Source organism: Schistocerca serialis, chromosome 1 (assembly GCF_023864345.2).
Source record: "Schistocerca serialis cubense isolate TAMUIC-IGC-003099 chromosome 1, iqSchSeri2.2, whole genome shotgun sequence".
In the NCBI taxonomy this organism is placed as follows: Eukaryota; Metazoa; Arthropoda; class Insecta; order Orthoptera; family Acrididae; genus Schistocerca; species Schistocerca serialis.
The window spans coordinates 1,090,322,603-1,090,349,382 of NC_064638.1; the positions used below are offsets into that span (position 1 = coordinate 1,090,322,603).

The 26,780-nt window shown below is 42.2% G+C and overlaps 1 protein-coding gene across 1 annotated transcript in view; it reads left to right on the forward strand.

Annotated features, from left to right (window-relative positions):
- LOC126455580 (short transient receptor potential channel 4-like) overlaps positions 1-26,780 on the forward strand; it is a 274,268-nt gene that overhangs the window by 113,293 nt on the left and 134,195 nt on the right. Inside the window, exons 5-6 of the mRNA XM_050091340.1 lie at positions 2,207-2,352; positions 18,390-18,660. Coding sequence (XP_049947297.1) covers positions 2,207-2,352; positions 18,390-18,660 — 417 coding nt within the window. The remainder of the gene's footprint in view (positions 1-2,206; positions 2,353-18,389; positions 18,661-26,780) is intronic.

Here is a 26,780-nt window from a genome sequence, read left to right on the forward strand (position 1 = left end):
AGGTAGGTTTTTTAAATTAAAATACAGAACGTAGGTACATTTGAACACTTTACTTCAGTTGTTCCAATCTGATAAATGTACCTTTGTGAACTTATCATTTCTGAGTACGCATGCTGTTACCTGTAAATACCACATAAATGTAAATACCACATAAATGCTCAAGATGATGTCCGTCAACCTCAATGCATTTGGCAGTATGTGTACCGACATTCCTCTCAACAGCGAGTAGTTCGCCTTCCGTAATGTTCGCACATGCATTGACAATACGCTGACGCACGTTGTCAGGCGCTGTCGGTGGATCACGATAGCAAATATCCTTCAACTTTCCCCACAGAAAGAAATCCGGAGACGTTACATCCGCTTCAACCGCACGCGAGCTATGTCCCAGACATCCATCATGTTGGAAGTACATCGCCATTCTGTCATGCAGTGAAACATCTTTTAGTAACATCGGAAGAACATTACGTAGGAAATCAGCATACACTGTACCATTTCGATTGTCATCGATAAAATGAAGGCCAATTATCCTTCCTCCCATAATGCCGTGCCATACATTAACCCGCCAAGGTCGCTAATTTTCCACTTGTCGCAGCCATCGTGGATTTTCCGTTGCCCAATAATGCATATTATGCCGGTTTACGTTACCGTTGTTGGTGAATGACGCTTCGTCGCTAAATAGAACGCGTGCAAAAAATCTGTCATCGTTCCGTAATTTCTCTTGTGCCCAGTGGCAGAACTGTACACAATGTTCAAAATCGTCGCCATGCAATTCCTGGTGCATACAAATATGGTACGGATGCAATCGATGTTGCTGTAGCATTCTCAACACCGACGTTTTTGAGATTCCTGATTCTCGCGAAATTAGTCTGCTACTGATGTGCGGAATAGCCGCGATAGCAGCTAAGACATCTACTTGGGCATCATCATTTGTTGCAGGTCGTGGTTGACGTTTCACGTGCAGATGAACAGTTCCTGTTTCCGTAAAAAAAAGTATCTATCCTGCGAACGGTCCGGACACTTGTATGATGTCGTCCAAGACACCGAGCAGCATACATAGCACACGCCCGTTGGACATTTTGATTACAATGGCCATACATCAACACGATATCGACCTTCTCCGCAATTGGTAAACAGTCCATTTTATCACGGGTAATGTATCACGAAGCAAATACCGTCCGCACTGGCGGAATGTTACGTGATACCACGTACTTATACGTTTGTGACTATTACAGCGCCATCTATCACAAAGCGAAAAAAGTTGTCCAACTAAAACATTCATATTTCTTTACGTACTACACGAATATGTAATAAAAAATGGGGGTTACTATTTTAAAAAACGCAGTTGATATCTGTTTAACCCATGGCAGCGCCATCTGGCGGGCCAACCATAGCGCCTTCTGGTTTCCCCCCTCAAGCTAGACGAGTTTCGTTCTTTGTAGTTTTTTCGTTTGATGCTTATTTCGTGAGATATTTGGCCCGGTCACTATCAGTGGACCACCCTATATATTGAAGAATAATTCAATGGTGTTAAAAGGGGATTATTTCATTATGAAAGTACTTTGAAAGCCAAATCTACGGAAATTCGTACTTGGATTCTCTGTTGGTGAATGACGCTTCGTCGCTAAATAGAACGCGTGCAAAAAATCTGTCATCGTTCCGTAATTTCTCTTGTGCCCAGTGGCAGAACTGTATACGATGTTCAAAGTAATATATAACAGAGAATACACTGCTTTTAGAAACTCAACACTAAGGGAGTGAAATAGGAGATTGAAATTTTTAAGAAAATAATTCCTGATATAAAAAAATTTTAAAGCTAAATCTGTGAAAGCTAGTATTTAACTTCTCAGTCAGGTATAAAGAAACATGTGTGGGAGATGAAAGTTTCTGTGGAAATGTCACGACAAGAACGCAAAGTGCGTGATGAAAACCTTGAACTCCAACTATCAGAATAGCTTTTGGTGAGAAGTACATTCGGAAAAGAGTATTCTTCTATGGTTATAATTAGCGTGAAAAGTTTAGAAAGTGTTCCAATTTGTAAACAACATAAAAACACGATTAAAGAAACACAAAATAACCTGTGCTGGCCAAACAGTCTAGGCGAGCGAAGAAGTGGGCTCTAAGCTAGTAATTATTATTCATATTAGACTAAAATTGTTCGTAATTAATTGCTGTTCCACGAAGTAATGATTGCTCCGCATATGCACAGCTTGCTGTCGGAGCTCAGAGGAAGTGCAATTGATCTTGCGACGACGCGAAGGGTGTAACATCCCGGGCACCGTGGACTTCCCTCGCCTTGTGCTCGCCATGGATCTCGTTCAGAAAGAGTTCGTCGCTCATCCCAACACGCAGACGGTGTGTATACAGTATTCCGTCGCACTATTCTGACCATATGTAACAGTAGCTTAGTTTTCGAGAGAGGGGACAACGCCGCGCAGTGGCCGCGAGGTAAGAAGCGCCATGTCACCGATTGCGCGGCCCCTCCCGCCAGAGGTCCGTGTCTTCCCTCGGGCTTGGACGTGTGTGTTGTTCTTAGCATAAGTTAGTTTCAGTTAGTTTAAGCAGTTTGTAAGCTTAGGGACCGATGACCTCAGCAGGTTGGTCCCTTAGGAATTCACACCCACGATTTTTTTTTTTAATTGTTGATACCTTCTGTGGTCAAGGAAGTAGTGAAAATACTACTACCAGCCAGTCTGATCAACTGTGATACGGGGACTTCGTGGAATCCTATTATTTCAGTATTCGCACTCACAGGAATGCCAGTCTTCCCAGGCTGACTTTCTGGCAGTTGTTACCAGTTGAAACAACGAACTATGTTTCTCATAATCACAATTTATTTACAGCTCCTCGATTGACCTTGTGTTGTTCATAGTGGCGCTTCCAATGCTGAGCTAGATGCTGCAGTGGTTAAGACACTGGACTCGTATTTGGAAGAAGGTGTTTCAAACCACCCTCCGACCATCGAGATTTAGGTTTTCCGTAATTTGTCGAAATCATTTAAAGCGAATGCTGAAATGGTTTCTCTGAAATGATATGTTCGATTTCCCTCCCCATTCTTCGTCAACTGGGCCTTGTACCCCGTATCTAGTGACCACATCGTCGACTGGACATTAAACGCTAATCTTCCTTTGTTGCGTTTTATCTTTACCTCTTAAGTTTGATCTCTTACAGTCAAAGTTGTGCCAAGTCTATGACAGTAGTGAAGGATGTGGAGTTCGAGTGCACACTGTAGGGTTCCATCTACATCAGTTTCATAAGTGTCAAGGTCAAGGTCACCCCTTCCCCCTCCCTCTACCCTCCCTCACTCGCCCCTTCTCCTCCTCTTTCCTGTCCTCCCCCTCTCCCTCTTTCTCACTGCAGCCCAAGTTAGCACATGTAACCCATTCATCCTAAATCAAAATTTTTCCTACTATGGCAGATATTGCACACCTGTGCTATTTAAAAAAAATCCACATTTAACACAACTCTCTGCTCAGTCCACAGTGGCTGATCTAACTAACTTGTTCTAATTAATTGCATTTACTACTATATTGGCGACTGCACATATGTGCTGCTTAAAAATGTCCCACAATTCTCACATTTTCCTCACTCCCTTTCTCCCTCTCCCAATCCAAGATGGTGGATTTCCTCCAGTTGTCCTAAGGTAGAATGGTGTTTATATATAACTGAAGGCCGTCCATTTGTATTTCGAGGTGGTGGCATTTTATTACTTATTTATAAACAATTGCACCGGAACGGACAGTGCTTGAGTATATAGCATCCGTTGTGTGTTTGCTGGGCTAATCCATGTATTTTGTGAACTGTCGCTAGTCACATTCCCTGTGTAGGTATTTTACCTCTTCTCTTTTATTACATGTGTTTTAATTACAGTTTAGCACATATCGCCAAGTTTACGTTATCTTAAGGGATGTGAGAGAGTGTGATTGTGTGGGTGACCATGAGTGAGGTTGGAAATGAATATAGTTCTGCAAGCTTACTCCTCGTTGTTTGACGACATTCTTAGCCATTTTAATCCCATTCGTTCCTACTAATTGTCGTATGGGTGCTGACAGGCTTCCCGTTTATCGCAACCACGCCGCGCTCTTGGCTAGGCAGAACTGGGGCGGGTGGAGATGCAGCGTTAATTATGACACTTGTGTCACATGTGCATCGAACTTCGAGTCATATGCTTTGTCGTCTCGGCGAACAAATAGGCATGTTGGAAGTCAGTTCTCGACTACCTTTGACCATGCTTGGGTGGCTTTCAACCGAAATATTGTAAGGGGAACTAATGACGCCGTAGAAGGACGCCTTTGAAAATGGTGGAATATTCCGTCCGCTGAAAAATTCTACAATCAAAAGATTCTCGCAGTTTTTCCACAGTAACTAAAACGATCTTCACAGCAGCCAATCAGAATCCCATGTTAGTTAGAGAAATAAACCTTCGCCAGAGATAACGCATGTCAAAATACGCTGCCACCAAACGCAAGGAATTCTTTTTTATACCGTAGTGATGTTTTACTAGCAACTGCCATGGCTGCCTTCATCTGGGGCCTGTCTGCGGAAGTGAAGCTCCACTCTGTCGGCTGTGGCTAGTGAACGTATTTGTTGCACTTAGCGAGCTTTCGCTACGTTCTGCTCTTTTCAAAGAGCTCGTCGCCACAAAATTCACCCGGAGAAATTAGCGAAGTCGCCTTTCACCTCAAAACCGGACCCCACCAGCGAATTTTACCGATAAAAGATGTTACTCTGTTACTAATTCACAATTTACAGTTGCATTTCCAAGTCTCTTGGAGACACACCATGAAGATACTTCTGAAGGAACATATTTTATCTGCATCTGACATGCGTATCTCCCAATCTTGCACTGTAAGATCATTTAGACAAGATATCTGTATGGTGCGAAGAGTTGGAATAGTCTCTAAAGAATGGAAAATGTGATGTCATCCACATGAGTACTAAAACGAAGTCTTTAAATTTTGACAACACTATAAATCATACAAATCTAAAGGCCGTCTATTCAAGTAAACACTTAGTGATTATAGTTACGAATAACTTAAATTGGACCCAGACCTCAGAAAATGTTGTGGGGTAGGCTCACCAAAGAGTGCGTTTTATTCACAGAACACGTCGAAGATGCAACAAATATTCTAAAAAGACTATCAACATTGTCCTTGTCCGTCCTCTTCTGCAGATGGGATCCTTACTGAAATGTTAAGAATGAGAAAGGTCACAAAATATAAAATTCTATCACAAATTTTCTTTTATTCCCAGGGGTACTCAAAAAGGAATTCTAGCACAATTTAAGAAACAATCATCCACATAAACTTAAAAAAAATACATTTTTACAACAGAGAAAAAAAGGTTTCAAAACGATCTCTCCAGTAAACGCACCGAGCAGTACTTATCAGCTCATTCACAGCTGGGTTCTACTAGTTGAGCTACGAAAAGCCACACTGGCAGGAAAAGTTTCTACAGCGTAATAGAGCAAAGTTAAAATGAAAATGCTTGCCAATAATAATTACATCCCGAGCAAGATCTGGAAAGCAATTTACCATGTAAAACATTAATTATGCATATTAACAGTCAAATATTCAAAAAAGAGTTCACATCAAAACAATACTTAGTTCTTAGCCAAAAAGTCTGTCATCTTCTGCAGAAGCATATCTCGAAACAGTTTATCTAAAATAACACTGCTGAACTGAAGCCATCACCCCACCCGACATGGGACATACGCACTGGTTGCAATTCTTCCGAGCACACCATACTGCTCAAGAACTGAGGACTGCCCAATGTGCGGTCCGAGACATATCGACCGACGCAGATGCACTCGATGCATACCCCTGTCGCCACACCACGAAATCCGTCAGTAAATTGAAGTAGCAATGTCTGTGGCGCACTTGCATTTATCGATACGAGCCGGTGCACTGCTCACTTAACACACAGGAAAGGAAGGAGCTGGCCGGAGTGGCCGAGCGGCTCTAGGCGCTTCAGTCTGGAACCGCGCGACCGCTACGGTCGCAGGTTCGAATCCTGCCTCGGACATGGATGTGTGTGATGTCCTTAGGTTAGTTAGGTTTAAGTAGTTCTAAGTTCTATGGGACTGATGACCTCAGAAGTTAAGTCCTATAGTGCTCGGAGCCATTTGAACCATTTTGAAAGGAAGGAAGTGTAGGGTTTAACGTCCGGTCAACATCGAGGTCATTAGAGACGGAAGTTCAAAGAGGAGCAGTGTGTTTTGTAGTATCGCGAAAAAGGGGTAGAATGTCACGACAAGCAAGTTGCAGTGGTAGTTATAAAAGCAAAGGTTTTTCTCGTTGAGATGGGATCTTTTCACGAAATTTCAGTCACTGACTTCCTTCTCCGAAAACGAAAATATTTTGTCGACTCCCACCTACATAGGGACAAATGACCATCACAGTCAAATAAGACAAATCAGAGCTCGCGCGGAAGGAATTAAGTGTTATTCTTCCCACATGCTGTTAGAGAGCTGAACGGTAGAAAATAGTCTGAATAAAGGGGTGTGATGAACACAGTGTTAACCACTTACGTGCTTAAGTGTGAATTAAAGAGTAGACATGTTGATGTAGGTAAAATAATTAAATGTTTGAACATTCTTTCTTCCGTATATTGGGCGAAAATTCTAAAGCTAAAGAAAGCATACAGTTTTGTTGGAGTCTATCTGTAAGCGTTGTAGCTTCAGTTACAATCATTGTACGTAAGTTAGAGGATGGTTGACAAATAATGTCTTGGGCGCTTTGTCACGGTCCGCGCGGCTCCCCCCTTCGGAGGTTCGAGTCCTCCCTTGAGTATGGGTGTGTGTGTTTCCCTTAGCGTAAGTCAGTTTAAGCTAGCTTATGTAGTACGTAAGCTAAGGGACCGATGACCTTAGCAGTTTGGTCCCATAAGACTTTACCACAAATTTCCAGTTTTTCCAATAATAATGTCTCGTATACAGTGAAGTTCCACGAACCCGTTTTCGGAAGCAACCTGCGAATCGTTTCCAGCCTGCTTGTTGTGGCAACAAACATTACTGGAGAACAAAATGGGAGTAAATCTCTATATGTGATATCACAGTACCACAGAAAGTGTTGTGCCACGGACTCTACAGTATTTTTCATTGTGTACAGAACGATTCCACGATGAAGATATAATCCTTCAGAGATCGTGGACGAGAGTAAGTCTATATCAGCTATGAAACCCACTTCTGCAAACGACTGAGTCGAAAGTTATGACCGAAATGGTGCAAATTTCAAATATTCTCTTGATCTGCTGATGGTGGTGACAATCCATGTAAATGGATATTTAGAAAAAAAATTACTTGTTTGCAAAACTTGCACAAGACGCTACATACACAGTTGTCGTTACAAGGACATCTGCCGCTTTCACGCAGGCATGACGACTTAACAGTAAGTTTTGTCACAACCCTTTGTTTGCACAACATTCTAAGTAGCGATTCCCCTTTACTTCCGGCGGTTCTCTCGTACACAAGTGTTTTCACATGGTCCTGCAAGAAGATATCAATCGGGATTAGATCATTTGAACGATCTAGCCACAAATCAAAGCATCCTCTTCGTACCTACCATTCAGGAAACGTCTGATCCAATTGGTCATCAGAAAAATGCATCGAGTGAACTGTACCATGTTGAAACCACATACGTACACGGATATTAAGTGGGGTGTCTTCATAACAGCGTAGGGGAGTGTGTGACTGGGAACATAGCGGACGTAGTCTCAGTTGAATAAGGAGAAAACAGATACCAGGCTGAAACTTCCTGGCAGATTAAAACTGTTTGCCGGACCGAGATTCGAACTCGGGACCTTTGCCTATCACGAGCAAGTGCTCTACCATCTGAGTTACCCAAGCACGACTCACGACCCGTCCTCACAGCTTCCATTCTGCCAGTACCTCGTCTCCTACCTTACAAACTTCACAGAAGCTCTCCTGCGAACCTTGAACTTCTGGAAGAAAGGATATTGCAGGTAAATGGCTTAACCACAGCCTGGGGGATGTTTTCAGAATGAGATTTTCATTCTGCAGTGGAGTGTGCGCTGATATGAAACTTCCGGGCAGATTAAACCTGTGTGCCGGACCGAGACTCGAACTCGGCTGTGAGAACGGGTCGTCAGTCGTGCTTGGGTAGCTCAGATGGTAGAGCACTTGCCCGCGAAAGGAAAAGATGCCGAGGTCGAGTCTCGGTCCGGCACACAGTTCTGGTCTGCCAGGAAGTTTCATATCAGCGCACACTCCGCTGCAGAGTGCAAATCTCACTCTGGAAACATTCCCCACGCTGTGGCTAAGACATGTCTCCGTAATATCCTTTCTTCCAGAAGTGCTGGTTCTGCAAGGTTCGCAAGAGATCTTCTGTGAAGTTTGGAAGGTAGGAGACGATGTACTGGCAGAATTGAAGCTGTGAGGACGGGTCGTCAGTCGTGCTTGGGTAGCTGAGTTGGAAGAGCACTTTCCCGCGAAAGGCAAAGGTCCCGAGTTCGAGTCTCGGTCCGGCACACGGTTTTAATCTGCCAGGAAGTTTCATATCAGCGCACACTCCGCTGCAGAGTGAAAATCTCATTCTGGAAACATCCCCCAGGCTGTGGCTAAGCCATGTCTCCGTAATATCCTTTCTTCCAGAAGTGCTGGTTCTGCAAGTCTCACACAAGTCCATGCATCCGAGAGGAGCTCACAAAGCCTCATTCGACTGTCCTTCCTCATCCACCCTAGAGCCTGGATGCCACACCTTCCAACTTCCATCCATCTGGTCCAATGAATGATGCACTCCGGGGAAGCAGTACGTGAATGATGGGGAGGTCTTTGTTGCAGTAAAACGTTGGCTTCGACGTCGACCGGTAGAGTGGTACCATGTGGACATGCAAGCCCCCCCCCCTTCCCCCACCCCCAGTAAGGTGTGTCGACCGGTAGAGTGGTACCATGCGGACATACAGCCCCCGCCCCCTTCTCCCTCCCAGTAAGGTGGCGTAATATAGTCGCATCGAGCAGAGATTATGCTGAAAAATGAGGTTTTGTAGGCAAAAGAGTGGGGAATAATATGGTGTAGTGTAATCCTGAATAAAACCAACCTGCTTTCAGAAAAAATAGTCCTGCATTACTTATTGAACGTCCCTCGCACACACGCAAAACGCGGTAAAATGAAAATCTATCATACAGTGTTGTATCACCTTTTGACTCGACATGACACGGATCCTAAATCAGTAGGGATTAAACTCTCTCTGAAAATAGGAGTGTAGCTGCTGACCCCATGCTGCTTTCAAAGCAGTGCTTTGCTTGACACTTATTTCACATGTAACTGACTGAAGGTTCCTCTTTAAGGGAAACAAGCATCGCTTTTTCGAAGTCGGAAGTCAGTACAGCTCGTTACGCTGTTAGTGCCTCGTATTATAGTGCCAGTATCCCTTTTTTTCTTAACCGTTTGAAACGTGCTATACGTCGAATGTCTCCTAAGTGAGTACTTGACACCATAAGCCCAATTAGCTTCGCTACAGTCTTTTTCATTTGGCTTTCTGTGTATGAGAATCGTGCCGCGTTCCTCCCAAATCAGGTACAATGCCAAACTATTCGGGATAATCGACTGTAAACGTCTGCTTGTAGATACAGACTGCAGTCTTACGGATCTTACTTCACGAATGACTCGTTAGTTGCACCTCACTTCATCTGCAGTGCTGCAACCCTCATGTTGGCCACGTTTGGCTACGTTACAGCGGTCCAACCATGTCCTTAATTATCAAAAGACAAAGAACGACTTTTATGTTGTCGTTTCCCATTAACAGAGTTTTTCTCACTGACAGAGTTTGGCAACATCACGTTTGAGTTCGTAATTTTTGACTCTGCCGTTTCCAGAGAGTTCTTCATAATCTTTGTTACATAGATATTTTTGTAAAGGCCTCGTCGCTACTGCTGTGGAGGCCGAGTTGCCACTGTTGTTACTGTAGGCCGAGTGTGTGAGTTCGTGAAGCGGCTTCTGGTGCAGTACTTCGTTCAGACAATTTCTCCCTATTAGACAGATATGCCCAGGGTCAGGTAACAGGATAGGAGAACGAAGGTTCTTCATCACTCCAACAAATTAGTAACAAAGTCACACAAATGAGTTTAAAAGGTTTACTTATCTTCGTGACTTGTAGAATAATGAATTCTGCAACACTGCATGTAATATAACACAAAAAAACGCCCTCAATGGCTAAGTGCAAATAATCGTAGGTTAACTTTGGAATGAAGTAAATCTAATCTAATCTAATCTTCACAGTACTTAGCAAATGCAATTTATAGCTGACAGTTCACTTCTAAGATTCACTAAACGACGTTCCCTGCCTAAGTCAGCCCTGGACGATGATCTGTAAGTGGGCGAGAGCCGCTCTTCTCTCTTCCGAGTACGGTTCTGTCCGTTGCCGTCCGGTCATTGGCGGATTGCACTCGGCCGGCAACTGGCCGAGGCGAAGTTGATGTCTTCATCCTCAGCGCCGCCCCTGGCGCAGGTGGAACTCGCGCAAGTGGCGAGTCTTTATGGCACTGGTACCAGCTCTCATCTTTGCACCTGTGGTGCCTTTTCCCTAGTTGTGTCTAGTTCGGAAGAAACAGCAGATATTTCGTTCCTGAATGCTTTTATGAACACTACAGGATAACGCTGTATATTTAGTAGTAATAGTAGTAGTAGTAGTAGTAGTAGCTTTAATCATCCGTAATCTCTTTTCACAAGGATATAGGACATGTCAAAGTATTTACAAGTTTAGATCAATTAAAAATAAGCTGATTCGTATACACATATATTTACAGACTTCTAGTTACAGACAATCATGAATTTTACTCCTGGTAGACAATACTTTTTGTACAAATAACTTATTAAATAATGTAATGGCATATTGTTCACTCATATCTCACTATCAGTCACTGCACACACTATACACACATTGTTTCATAACACTTCACTCACCACACATACACGCACGCACACACACACACACACACACACACACACACACACACACACACACAAACTGGTGATCTCTGGGCCATTTTCTGAACCGCAACTTCCCATTTGCTATCCTGAAAAACTGAGTCAGCATCCCTCCGTAATGAATGAGATGTTGAGCTCAGAAAGAGGAAGAGGTGTTAGTATTCTGCCATGCATAGCTTGGGGGAAAGTATTTCTAGAAAGGGAAAAAACAGAAAGTGAAGGTTTTATGTGGAATGTTGGATATTTTATAATCATTATTATTATTATTTATTTGTATAACATTTTTATCTAACCTCTAATCTGTTTTAGCTAAGTAATCCTTCAGTGTATAAAATGTATTGCACAACAGGTACTTTTTAGCTGGCAATTTATTGTGCAGTTTTATTCCTTGGTAGAAAATGCTGTTTTGAGTTTTATGTTTATTTTTTCTTGGTAAATGTAAGTTGAGTCTATCTCTTGTTGCTTGGTCATGGACAGAGCTGTTTGTGCAGTAATCACAAATGTTATTTTTAATGTGTACAACTGACTGTTAAACGTATTCTCATGGAGCAGTTAAAATCCCCAGTGTTCTGAACGCATATTTACAATGAGCTCGACTAATATTTTTGGTTATTATTCTTATGGCTCTTTCCTGGAGTTTGAAATTTGTGTTCATATTTTGTGAATTTGTTCCCCAAAAAAGAATGCCATAGCTAAGAGTTGAGTGTACATATGAATAATATGTAACTAAAAGACACTGCATGTTTCACACTGATGATAGGATTCTAAGGACATAACATGCTGATGACATTCTGTTTGCAAGTATCTTTGTGTGTTCACACCACTTCAACTGAGAATCAGTATTCATTCCTAGAAATTTTGCATTTGTTACGCAGTCTATAGAGGTGCCATCTACATTTAATTTAACATTGTCGTTTTTCCTCTTCAAACTGAAATTCGTGGCATTAGTTTTCTTTATGTTCAATGTAACTTTATTACTTATTGACCAATCACAAACTTCCTTGAGAGTTTCATTTGGTTTCTTGGCAAGGAGTTCTCTTGTTTTCTGAGTGACTATAATATTGCTGTCTTCAGCGAAGAGGATTTTTTCACCATGAGTAACACTACTGGGAAAGTCATTGATGTGTATCAGGAACAGTATTGGTCCTAATATGTTACCTTGTGGAATGCCTATATTAATGTATTTTGGTTCTGATAAGTGTTTTACTAAGTGTTTGGATCTATTTGAAGTATGTGTTATCTCTACTCTTTGTACACTATCTGTTAGGTATGATCGAAACCAGTCATAAGCTACCTCCCTTGTTCCTAATGCTTCTAATTTAGTTAATAGAATCGTGTGGTCGACTGTATCAAACGCCTTAGAAAGATCCAAAAATATGCCTGTGACACACTCATCTTTATCAAGAGCATCAAGTAAAACTTCTATGAATTCTACTATGGCTGACTCCAATTTTTGCCACTTCGGAAACCAAACTGTGATTCTTCACAATAAAGGATGGCAGCCAAAAACAGTTGCAGGATAGAATTTTTTTTATTAAATTCTTGACCAAGGTTTCGGTACATATAAATATACCTTCATCAGAAGTACATTTCTAAAATTACATCATGCACTGGAGAATAATGAAACAATTATGCCAAAAGGCGTCGTCAGTAATTAAAATATCATCTCCATTTGTACGACATGTGTAATGGGTACAGGATCAAAGCGAACAGTTTAACAACTTGCAAACGACTGTTAAACTGTTCGCTTTGATCCTGTACCCATTACACATGTCGTACAAATGGAGATGATATTTTAATTACTGACGACGCCTTTTGGCATAATTGTTTCATTATTCTCCAGTGCATGATGTAATTTTAGAAATGTACTTCTGATGAAGGTATATTTATATGTACCGAAACCTTGGTCAAGAATTTAATAAAAAATTCTATCCTGCAACTGTTTTTGGCTGCCATCCTTTATTGTGAAGAATTTTAACAGTTGCTGCTGCAGCCATGTTTAAAATCATGAAACTGTGATTCACTTAAAAGATTGTATTTATTCAGGTAATTCATTAATCTGTCTTTCATAGTTGCTTCTATTATTTTTAAGAATGCTGACAGCAGGAAATGGGTCGGTAATTTTCTGTGTCTTTTGCATTACCTTTCTTAAGCAAAGGCACAACTCTTTCCTGTTTTAACTGCTCTGGAAATGTCCCTGATGTGAAGGATTCATTTATTATATTTGTTAAGGGGCCTTGTATAATCTCTATGCATTGTTTCAGTACACACACTGGTACTTCATCTAAGCCTACTGACTTTTCATTTTTTAGTTTTTGAATTGTTTTACTGACTTCATTCTCTGTGGTTGGAAGTAACATCATTGTATTTAGTGCAACATTATTTACAGGTGTTATATTTGTTTGGTGGAATTTTTGCTGTAACTTCTCTGCAATACTTGAAAAATGCTCATTTACATAGTTTGCTAAGTGCTGTGGATCATTTATTACTTTATCCCCCTCCCTTAGCAGTATGTTATTCTGCATTTGTTTGCCTCCCCCATTTCCTTTTTTATAACATTCCCAGACCGCTTTGCTTTTATTCTCTGCATTATATATTATTTTGTCATTAAATGACATTTTTGCAGCAATCAGCACCTTCCTATAGATCTTTTTGTACCTATGATAGAAATTTAAGAATTCTGGATCACTGTGAATCTTTTTCATGAAACTGAGGTGTTTATGTGTTTGGGAGGACTTCTTAATACCTGCTGTTATCCATCTGTTTTTGTGGGATGTTTTACAGACATGCATACTTTTGGAAATGCCTTTTAGATGTTCAATTTAAACAATTTCATATTCACATTGGTTTCCTTGTACACTTCATCCCAGCTTTGTTTTTCTAGTTCCTTTGAAAAATCTTTTATTTTGATTTCTGATAGATGTCGTTTGTAGGCTCGTAGTTTAGGAAATGATTCGATACCTGACTTTACTGTTGTTATTTGACAGAGATGGTCTGATAGTCCGAGATCTTTTACAGCTACATCACGTTTTTCCCTGTTCGTATTTGTGGCCACATTGTCAATTACTGATGAAGTTGTAGTGAAAAAACCCTTGTTGCACTATTGACCAATAGGGACATGCCAAAACTTTGAAGTATGTTTATGTAGGTGCTGCTGGATTCATTTATGATGTTAGTGTTGATGTCCCCACACAAAATTATGTTGACCTTCGTACTTGAGACTTTATCTAGAACTTCTGTTAACTTATTGAAAAAAGTATCCACACTACCACTGGGAGATCTATACACACATAAAATGGTTAATTTCTTTATGATAACAAGCCCTGTTAATTGAATAGCTGATATGTCCAAGTGTTTGTCTTCACTTACGGTATTGAGGTCAGGTCTTGATTTGAACTGTGTTCCTTTTCTGATATAAATGCATGATCCTCCACCTCTTGAAGCAGTTCTGCAGTAAGAGTTTGCCCTTTCATACGATGATAACACTACATGTTGGATTTCTGTCTCTCTACACCAGTGCTCAGTAATACAAACTATAGTGCAGTCCAAAGATTGGAGTTCAACTTCTAAGAGTTGCATTTTATTTTTTATTGATTGCATGTTTTTATGGAGGATTGTTAAGTCTGTGAAATGCCCCATGTTACTCTTTCCAATGGTTTGTTTTTCTTTGTGACATCTGATATTTGTGATATTTGAGGTGTTAAAATCTGTCTTGTGTGTGATTGTTTTAATATTTTTTAAAGTGCTAGAGATACTCTTTAGGCAGGGGAATCTGTTGTCTGGATTTATCTTAAAAAAGACCTACTTTACCTACCTATTACAACAGGTATTTAACCATGTGTGGCCCGAGATCCACCCCCTATACTTTCATGAATCAGCTGTACCAACCTTCCCTTCCCAGTCCTGTTTAGGTGTAGGCCACGCCTAGTGAAACCCCATCTGTTGATAGATGTAGAACTGTTCCTTCCTATACACACGGAAGTATGGAGTCTTATGGGAAGGTAAATCTGCAACTATGAACATCTATGAGGGTAATTCCGGTTGTACTATGTATTAATGTTCCTTCCTATTGCACTCGGATAAGCACAGTCAGACGAATGAAGAAGAATGAGTGCTTAAAGGCCTCTTTCGGCGAGGTAATAAGTCTAATGTTCTCTTCGCACCTCCTATGGTAGCGAAACGTAGGGGACTGTTGTATATTCGCTTCACACTGATTCTTGAAACACTATACATAGGCTTTTGCAGGAAAGTTGGCGTCTATCTTCAAGTGTCTGCCAGTTTATGTTTTGCTGCATTTCTGGAACTTATTTGTGCAGTATGCTGAACACTATAGTTCAGAGTATCCGTAACTGTACTAATTAATTAACAACAAAAAATGGTTCAAATGGCTCTGAGCACAATGGGACTTAACATCTGTGGTCATCAGTCCCCTAGAACTTAGAACTACTTAAACCTAACTAACCTAAGGACATCACACACATCCATGCCCGAGGCAGGATTCGAACCTGCGACCGTAGCAGTCGCGCGGCTCCGGACTGAGCGCCTAGAACCGCTAGACCACCGCGGCCGGCTAATTAACAACAAATTACAACACCAGCTGCAATTTTTTTTTTTTTTTTTGAACATCTCATTTGACTGATTTCCGTCAACCTCCCATGAGTCGGGCCAACCTGTGGCCAATCGTATTGCCCTCTCTGTATACATTCAATATCCCCTGTTACTATGCGTCCCATACATGTGAATAATATTCTAGGCTGTCTCGCGTGAGTGTTTTGTAACCAATCTGCTTCGTACACTCATTGTTTTCCCCAGCACCCTACCAATGAGGCAAAGTGTACCGCCTAGCGTCTCTACCATTAAAATACAGGGTGTCCCACTCAAACCTCCCTGATTTCAAGCACGCAGGAGAGAAAAACCACAGTAGGTACGGCAATGAAAAATGCACCACATCGTAGAGCATGTCAAAGAATTTATATTCCCGCGCCAGGAGTGCAAGTATCGTCGCCAGAGTGCAGAATAAACGCATGAAGTGAAAATAGCGGCCGGCCCGAGTGGCCGAGCGGTTCTCGGCGCTACAGTCTGGAACCGCGCGACCGCTACTGTCGCAGGTTCGAATCCTGCCTCGGGCATGGATGTGTGTGATGTCCTTTCTAAGTTCTAGGGGACTGATGACCTCATAAGCTAAGTCCCATAGTGCTCAGAGCCATTTGAACCATTTTTTTTTTTTTTAATGGCGACTCCAGAGCAGCGCGCACAAGTAGTAGTGTAGTTTGCAGAAACAAAATCGTCCATTACTGGGCAAAGGAATTGTCGTCGTGTGTATGAATGTGATCCACCTGATATGAAAACAATTAAGGAATGGTATAGGACGTTTCTGGAAACAGGAAGTGTCCTGAAACATTCTGGCAGTGCACGTTACGGAGTTTCAGAAGAGACAGTGGAGGACATCAAACAAACTTTTCTCAGAAGCCCACGCAAGTCAATCGTCAAGAATCTAGGCAACTTGATGTACCTCGATCAACATTGCATCGTGTAGATCACCAGCGTCTTCGTATGTGTGCTTAGAAAGTGCAAATTCTGCAACATCTGACGCCAAACGACAAACCACGCCGACAACAATTTGCTGCAGATATACTGCAGCGTATTGATATGGAGGCCAGCTTCCTGGAAAGATGTTTATTCTCAGATGGGGCAACCTTTCATCTATCAGGAAGGGTTAATAGGCATAATTTTCGTATTTGGGGTTCGCAAAATCCGCACATTGTCATTGAACATGTTCGTGATAGCCCTAAACGTCTGGTGCGGGCTAATACACGACAGGATTGCTGGACAGTTCTTCTTTGCGGAAAAAACAGTGAATAAGTCAGTGTGGACATGTTGGAGCAGTTAGTGTACCCTCAGATGCAAGACTTGCAACTCAACATCATTTTTCAACAAGATGGAGCTCCGCCACATTGGTCAACAGCTCTTCGCTAGTTCCTAGCTAGGAAATTTCCCAATCGCTGGATCGGACGAGGAGGACCCATTTCCTGGCCCCAACGTTCACTCGACATTGATTTTTTTATGTGGGGATTAGTGAAGGACCGTGTGTATGCGACCAAAGTGGACGATATTCCTACGTTGCGATCGTATCACTAATGCGATTGCAACAATAACAGAGGAAATGTTACAAAGAACTTGGCAAGAGACTGAATATAGACTCGATATTCTTCGTGCTACTTATGGTTCACATGTAGAGGTGCATTGATGATGATGTTGTCGTTGTGGTCTTCAGTCCTGAGACTCCAGAACCTACTGCAACCTACATCCTTCTGAATCTGTTTAGTGTATTCATCTCTTGGTCTCCCTCTGCGATTTTTACGGTCCACGCTGCCCTCCAATACTAAATTGGTCATCCCTTGATGCCTCAGAACACGTCCTACCAACCGATCCCTTCTTCTAGTCAAGCTGTGCCACAAACTCCTCTTCTCCCCAATTCTATTCAATACCTCCTCATTAGTTATGTGATCTACCCATCTAATCTTCAGCATTCTTCTGTAACACCACATTTCGAAAGCATCTATTCTCTTCTTGTCCAAACTATTTATCGTCCACGTTTCACTTCCATACGAGGCTACACTCCACACAAATACTTTCAGAAACGACTTCCTGACACTAAATCTATACTCGATGTTAACAAATTTCTCTTCTTCAGAAATGCTTTCCTTGCCATTCCCAGACTACATTTTATATCCTCTCTACTTCGACCATCATCAGTTATTTTGCTCCCCAAATAGCAAAACTCCTTTACTACTTTAAGTGTCTCATTTCCATATCTAATTCCCTCAGCATCACCCGACTTAATTCGACTACATTCCATTACCTTCGTTTTGCTTTTGTTGATGTTCATCTTATATCCTCCTTTCAAGACACTGTCCATTCCGTTCAGCTGCTCTTGCAGGTCCTTTGCTGTCTCTGACAGAATTACAATGTCATCGGCGAACCTCAATGTTTTTATTTCTTCTCCATGGATTTTAATTCCTACTCCGAATTTTTCTTTTGTTTCCTTGTATTGATGATAAATAAATAAATTCTTTGAGATGCTCTACAATGTCGTGCATTTTTCATTGTCGTATCTACTGTGAGTTTTTTTCCTGGGTCTTTGAAATCAGGGATGTTTGAGTGGGACACCCTGTAATTAAAGTCGGAAAGCAGTGTTTTCTGGGAGAGCCTGAAGGGCAGGTACAGCCACCTGATTGGAAAAGTTTTTCTCACCTTTGCGCACAACGGCACCTGCCAGTCAGCATGGAGAAGGTCATTCTGTTCGGGATATTATATTGAGCGCAGAACATGTTCACTGATGTTGGCCGATTGTTTTGTGAATCACTTCTTTTGCTCTTCTTGTTAACTGATATCAACAGTGCCCCCTTTGATAGAATGGCGGCAGTGGTTCTTTGGTAACGACAGGTGCTGGCGTGGGAGTGGACGGGCGATTGGGTGGAGTGGCGCACGCGGTCGTTGCCGATGCGGGCCCTGGACGTGGTGACCCGCATCCCGATGCTGCCCATCATCGCGGGATGGTGCGTCGTGGCGCCGCAGAGCCGCATGGTGCGCCAGTGGTCGCTGCCCATCAACCGGCTCATCTCCAGCGTCGCCGCCTACGTCGTCTTCCTCACCCTGCTCTTCCTCGAGTCCAACACCGACAAGAAGCTCCTGCATCGGGGACCGCCAGACACCGGTCAGTCACCATCTGTTGTTGTGGTCTTCAGTCCTGAGACTGGTTTGATGCAGCTCTCCATGCTACTCTATCCTGTGCAAGCTTCTTCATCTCCAAGTACTTACTGCAACCTACGTCCTTCTGAATCTGCTTAGTATATTCATCTCTTGGTCCCCCTCTATGATTTTTACCCTCCACACTGCCCACCAATGCTAAATTTGTGATCCCTTGATGCCTCAGAACATGTCCTACCAACCGGTCCTTTCTTCTTGTCAAGTTGTGCCACAAATTCCTCTTCTCCCCAATTCTATTCAATACCTCCTCATTAGTTATGTGATCTACCCATCTAATCTTCAGCATTCTTCTGTAGCACCCCGTTTCGAAAGCTTCTATTCTCTTCTTGTCCAAACTATTTATCGTCCATATTTCACTTCCATACATGGCTACACTCCATACAAATACTTTCAGAAATAACTTCCTGACACTTAAATCTATACTCGATGTTAACAAATTTCTCTTCTTCAGAAAGGCATTTCTTCCCATTTCCAGTCTGCATTTTATATCCTCTCTACTTCGACCATCATCAGTTATTTTGCTCCCCAATTAGCAAAACTCCTTTATTACTTTATGTGTCTCATTTCCTAATTTAATTCCCTCAGCATCACCCGACTTAATTCTACTACATTCCATTATCCTCGTTTTCCTTTTGTTGATGTTCATCTTATATCCTCCTTTCAAGACACTGTCCATTCCATTCAACTGCTCTTCCAAGTCCTTTGCTGTCTCTGACAGAATTACAATGTCATCGGCGAACCTCAAAGTTTTTATTTCTTCTCCATGGATTTTAATACCTACTCCGAATTTTTCTTTTGTTTCCTTTATTGCTTGCTCAATATACAGATTGAATAACATCGGGGAGAGGCTACAACCCTGTCTCACTCCCTTAACAACCGCTGCTTCCCTTTCATGTCCCTCGACTCTTATAACTGCCATCTGGTTTTTGTACAAATTGTAAATAGCCTTTCGCTCCCTGTATTTTACCCCTGCCACCTTTAGAATTTGAAAGAGAGTATTCCAGTCAACATTGTTAAAAGCGTTCTCTAAGTCTACAAATGCTAGAAACGTAGGTTTGCCTTTCCTTAATCTACCTTCTAAGATAAGTCGTAAGGTCAGTATTGCCTCACGTCTTCCAATATTTCTACGGAATCCAAACTGATCTTCCCCAAGGTTGGCTTCTATTAGTTTTTCCATTCGTCTGTAAAGAATTCGCATTAGTATTTTGCAGCTGTGGCTTATTAAACTGATTGTTCGGTAATTTTCACGTCTGTCAACACCTCCTTTCTGTGGGATTGGAGTTATTATATTCTTCTTGAAGTCTGAGGGTATTTCGCCTGTCTCATACATCTTGCTCATCAGATGGTGGAGTTTTGTCAGGGCTGGCTCTCCCAAGGTCGTCAGTAGTTCTAATGGAATGTTGTCTACTGCCGGGGCCTTGTTTCGACTCAGGTCTTTCAGTGCTCTGCTAAACTCTTTACGCAGTATTGTATCTCCCATTTCGTCATAGACCCTCTATATACTCCTTCCAACTTTCTGCTTTCCCTTCTTTGCTTAGAACTGGGTTTCCATCTGAGCTCTTGATATCAAGATATCAAGAGCTCAGTCACCATCTAGTCACTGCAAATTCTCAATAAATATTCGGTAAAAAACTGAGTTGAACTGCAGTAGGCAACAACGTGTTTATAGCATGATGTTTTTCTGTATTGCTTTCTTTCACTTCCTCACGAGAAGCCAGGCTCGCAACAAAACAGTCATAGCAACGATAAAATTATTCAAATGAAGCTATAACTGTGGGTTTAAAACTGAAAACAGATAACAATTTGCCGGCTTAAAATAACGTAATTTTATAACTTTTAAAATTTTACAGGCTGGTGTTATCTCTCAGGGTTCTCTTTTTTGCTCGATTGATTAGTAGTGCATTTCTGAGCGTTCTGCCGAATTGTTTCCATTTTTTGCATAAAATGGAAACAACAACTCGGCAGAGTATTCGTGATTTATACATATGGTGACCAGACGTCCGGATTAATCCGGACATGTCCTCCTTTTCAGCTCTTTGTCCGGGGTCCGGGCGGATTTTTACAGTGTCCGGCTTTTTCGCAAAGTTGAGCATAATACAGTTAAATTTACAATTCGTCCCGTTCTATTTCTCTTTTCTTAAATACTTTTAACTATCGGCACAGCTTTCGTGATAAACACGCACGAAGGCGGTGTTAGTAGGTGGCATCAGGATCGTCGATGTTATCGTTGATCGACCTATAAGCGAATGCAAATATCGATTATTTAAAATTTTCGTTTCGTATCTTCGCTTTGTATTGGCTTGGCTTCCTGTAGTGCACGTGTGAGTTGTGAGTGTAATTTTTAACCGAGTGAGTTATGTAAAATATTTGGCTATGCCTAAACGAAAGCGTACATTTTCTGATGTCCTTTCCTGCTTTCAAGAAAGGGAGAAATGAATTTGAAGCGGAATGTGAGATTTGTGGAGCTAGAACGTACGTTTCAGTGGCCAATAAAGGTAAGAAATAACTCGACAGATTAACTGTCACGGTTTTATTTCATTGTTTCATAGTCATTCAATTTCTTTGTACTCGGTCAGCTGCTGCTTGAACTGTAGATGTTGGTAGCGGTGCGTCGAATGAAGGGAGGTGAATAGTCATACGTTTCTCGCTTTGTAAACAATTCCATGTTGTTGACATAACAAAACAATTGACGCCACACTGTCACCACAATCAATGTTTTTAATTTAAAATAAAAAATTTTGGTGTGGGAATCACCACCTGACCACCAATAACAATTAACTACTAGTTTTACCGGTAATTCCCGATAGTCACGTGACTTGTCCAAAGCTGACGGGTGGTATCCTCATCTGCAGTTGATCCGTTTGATGTGTCCTCGTTTTTCTTCCTTTGTCCTCCTTTTTGAAGCTGTTTATCCTCCTTTTTAAATAACTGCATCTCTTCACCCTATGTATACAACAATTCGCCTGTCTCATACATCTTGCTCACCAGATGGTGGAGTTTTGTCAGGACTGGCTCTCCCAAGGCCGTCAGTAGTTCTAATGGAATGTTGTCTACTCCCGGGGCCTTGTTTCGACTCACGTCTTTCAGTGCTCTGTTAAACTCTTCACGCAGTATTGTATCTCCCATTTCGTCTTCATCTACATTCTCTTCCATTTCCAGAATATTGACCTCAAGTACGTCGCCCTTGTATAGACCCTCCATATACTCCTTCCACCTTTCTGGTACCGGACTGAAGCGCCTAGAACCGCTCGGCCACAACGGCCGGTGAAGAGGAGGAAGAAGCGAAAGGACAGGCTGGAATGAATGTAGGACGAGACTTGGTTAGACATGACTGAGGCTGTTATGAGACGATGGTGATGGTGGTGTATGAGAACCATTATTTTCATGACGGAGGAAAAAATATAAATATTATATATGGGACTATGAAAGAGAAATACGCAAGCTTAAATCGAAAGTACCTATTCGATGGGTTATGTGTAGGGGAAGAGGAGGAAGCTTCAAATGCCTCTGAGCACTATGGGACTTAACATCTGAGGTCATCAGTCTCCTAGACTTTGAACTATTTAAACCTAACTAACCTAAGGACATTACACACATCCATGCCCGAGGCAGGATCCGAACCTGCGACCGTAGCAGCAGCGTGGTTCCGGACTGAAGCGCCTAGAACCGCTCGGCCACAACGGCCGGTGAAGAGGAGGAAGAAGCGAAATGACAGGCTGGAATGAATGTAGGACGAGACTTGGTTAGACATGACTGATAGAATATACTGAATTTCAGGACGGGTCTCATCGTTGAAGAATGGTACTCGGTTAACATTCAGGCAGAATAGGACAGAGAAGTCCTAGAGGTGTAAAGAAGTTGTGATATGCATGACGTAAGTGTAATGGCGAAGCGGAGTAGCAGGATTGGTGATTATAGAGTCAATTTGGGATGCAAGGACTCGAATTCCCAGTTAATGCATCCGTTTCTATGTCCTTCAGGAAGAGAAGTTGAAACGTCCCTTTAGAAAAATTATGAATTTCTGTCGTGGTAAACTTCTTACGTTATTTGATTTTCAAACAGCTAAGCAAAACTGAACGTACTCAGACATTTCTCTCTTTACTTATTCTGATCAACGCTAAACTGACACACACTATTTTTAGCGCAACGCAATCTGTCTCTCAATAATCCCTACAAAAGGAGGGCCCTGACTAACAATAACATATACCGTTCACGAATCACTTACCTCACAAAAATCTTCGTTACTCAAAAATGGTTCAAATGGCTCTGAGCACTATGGGACTTAACTTCTGTGGTCATCAGTCCCCTAGAACTTAGAACTACTTAAACCTAACTAACCTAAGGACATCACACACATCCATGCCCGAGGCAGGATTCGAACCTGCGACCGTAGCAGTCCCGCGGTTCCGGACTGCGCGCCTAGAACCACTAGACCACCGCGGCCGGCTTCGTTACTCGAACTACTGCAATACAGCGATGGCCAATACTGCCAGCCAAATCAAATATTCTAACTACTGAAGGCACTAACTACTGATAGGCATATAGTTAGCAAATGAAAGATTTTGACAGAGAACAAACAATGTATTTATCTTAATAGTGTTCAAAGGGCATAATATATATATATGAGTTCATGACATCCAGTCTAACAAATTTACTGTCTCTAATGGACACACCTCCGGATCACCAGCTCTCAAAACTCCGCCATCTCTCTCCCCACATCCACCACTGCTGGCGGCTCACCTCCAACTGCCCAACACTACAATAGCAAAAATTCCAACAATGCAACCAGCCACAGACTGTACACAGCACAGTCAGCGATTTTCATATAGAGCGCTACGTGGCGTTACCAACATAAAAGCCCGCATCTCGTGGTCGTGCGGTAGCGTTCTCGCTTCCCACGCCCGGGTTCCCGGGTACGATTCCCTGCGGGGTCAGGGATTTTCTCTGCCGCGTGATGGCTGGGTGTTGTGTGCTGTCCTTAGGTTAGTTAGGTTTAAGTAGTTCTAAGTTCTAGGGGACTGATGACCATAGATGTTAAGTCCCATAGTGCTCAGAGCCATTTGAACCATTTTTGAACCAACATAAAAACGTAAATAGCATACCTACAAAGTGTAGGAACTGGATGAGTTGAAGAGGATGCGAGTTAGGAGAGGCAGGCGGATGAAAGCAAGGCGAAATGTGTGTCAAAGAACTTGAAAAATTTAAAAGAGGCAGACATTCAGCCCACAATGACATACCCTGTAGGTTTGGATAGGATAAATTAGAGACTTGTAGGTAAGGATAATGTTAGAAGGATGTGGACACAGGTGCGGCAGGTTAGCAATTCATCGTGGTTAGTTCTAAGCACTTTACTCTCTTAGTGAGAAGATGAACGAGTGGAAATCAGTACAGCAGTAGAGTCGAGAGATGCGGCCAAAGAGTGCACATTTGCTTGTCTGTGGATTATATTCCAATTTCCATCTGTTACACCATTTGATTGAGAGATTTGGGGAGGGACACGAGTGAAAGTATGATGGTATCGTGGGTAGCTACATAGGCGAAGGAAGGAAAAATGTGGTTTAGCGTTCCGTTGACGACGACGCCGTTAGAGACGGCAGTAGGCGATGTCGTTAGAACATTGGTGGAGTTAAGAGGAAGTGAAGGTCTGGGAATGTCGATAGCGCACAGGCTGTTCAGAAAAGGGAACACATGTAAGCTCTGGTGCACATCTTGTAGCGTATATGACCATATCTGACACGCCATGAGTACGAGTTACCGCTTGACTGGATTTTGCTGGTTACTACGAAGTTTTTCACTCTGTTTCGACAATGGTGCTGTAGAGAACTTGAAACAGAAGTGGTGCAAGATACACATAATATTTATTAAGCAATATCTACAACAGTGTGACAGCCTCGATTATACTTCAAGAAGGAGCAAAGCAAACAGATTCCGTTTAACCACACGTATTTTCTGCAACCTCAGAAAAAGTTTTTGAGTTGTTGAACTGGGATGAAACAGGGATAGGCACATCGGATCTTATGTGAGCCACTTTCTCCCAGCGGATGGGATTATTTCTTTTTTTTGTTTCGACAATAGAAAAATTTCTTCCTCTAATTAATGACAACTAGAGCATGTATAGCAGTAGTAGTTTTATTCATCCTTGGATTACTTTCACAAGGTTATTGGTCATGTCAAGGATTAAAAGTAAAGACCAAATAACGTAATTTCTTTACACAGAAATATACAGAATTATTGGTTATTTTTCGCTTGTCTGCGTTCATAGCCCTACAATATTTTAACAAGGAAAAGTTCCGCCTAAATTTGTTTATGATGCGATTTCGGTATGTGCGCCGTGTTAAAATAATAGCACACTGTGAAGTGTGACAGTCCACGTTCATTACTGTTAGGAAGACATTGTCCCATGCCAACCACTTTAACTTACTTCAAGTCATACCTGTACGTATAAGAATACATAAGATTCCTCGTCGCCTTTATAAAAGGATGTGTGCCTCCACATTACAATTCCTGTCGAATTCACCTAAATACTGAACTGTTAGCACTGTCCGTGCGTCAAGTGTGACAACTGTCCAACTCATACTCATAGCGTACATCTATCTCGGTGTTCGGAGCCACTGTCCTAACAAACGTTAGAGATCTCAGCTACAAAGGAGACACTCAGTTAATTTAAGTAGAGTGTTAGGGACGAAACTACTTTCGGGAAGTCCGATGTTTAGTATTAAGTAGCATGGTTAGAACATCTAAAGGGCGCCGAAGCTTTGTTGTAGGTTACAGAACGCTCTGCTCAACAACCATCAACAACCAAAGTACACGTTGTTCCCGCGCTGTATAAAATGTGTACATATCTGGAGTCGAACGCGTTACCTTACAAATTCGTTTTTGATAGTGGGATGGAGGATATTTTCATGTCATATTTTTTTGTTCTGTGATGAAACTGAACTGAGTGGAAATCGCTAGCTGCTAGGCGATGAAGTGCATCTGCTCGTGAATATTGACTACCTTTCCTTCATGGCATTCTCAGAGTTGACAAAGTGCCACAAAGTAATAGGAGGCTATCTGTCATCATTCGACTACGTCTTCTAAGGCTTGGGTCAGTTGCTAGACTCTCCTCGATGGCCCAATTCAGACACCAACATGATAGGTAATAATAGCAAGAGTTAGGTTAATTTTCTGCCTTTTTTGTTTTAAAATGACAGTAAATAATGTCGTGTGGCCCACAGCCTTGTACAAACATAAAGATTTGACGCCATCTCGACAATTTCTCTACCAATTTTGTTGCTTATCACTTGAAATAGTCTCTCATTTGGCCTTAACCATACCAGAAGTTCCTGAGGTTATCACCCTGAAACAAATTCGGAACTTCAGCGTCAGTAACCAGAGACACTGCTCGTTGACTACAGAGGTGAGAGATATTACACACTATCTGATCAACAGCACCCAGACACCTGTTAGTGGACATTAATATGGGGTGACTCCACTCTTCACCTTTATGAATTCTTAAATTCCGTTGGGACACTTTGAGTGAGGTATCTGAATGTCTGTGGAGGAATGGCAGCCAATTCTTCCTCAACAGCTGAAACCAGAGAAGGTAGAGACATTGGACCTTGGATCTACACTAATACACATTAATTGTAGAATGTGGTGCCACACAACGTGGCACTACACAAAACTCGCGCTAATAGCATAGGCACATAGGGAACACACACGACACAGATCTGTAAGTCCTCAGTATTGGTGATAAGTTGAGAAAACCGTCCCGAAACACATATGCTACAAAACGCCACTGTTTCCTGCGCATGTACCCCGACATCAGTATGGGATAACATAACCATGCACACGTACACAGGCGGCACAACGGGTTGGCATACTCTGGATCAGTTGGTCGAGCAGCTGCTGGTGTATAGCCTCCCATTCTTGCAGCAGTGCCTGTCGGAGCTCCTGAAGTGTCCTAGGGGTTTGAAGACGTGCAGCGATACGTCGCCCGTGAGGATCAGAGACGTGGTCGATGACGTTTAGGTCTGGAGAACAGGCAGGCCACTCCATTCGCCTGATATCTACTGTTTCAAGGTA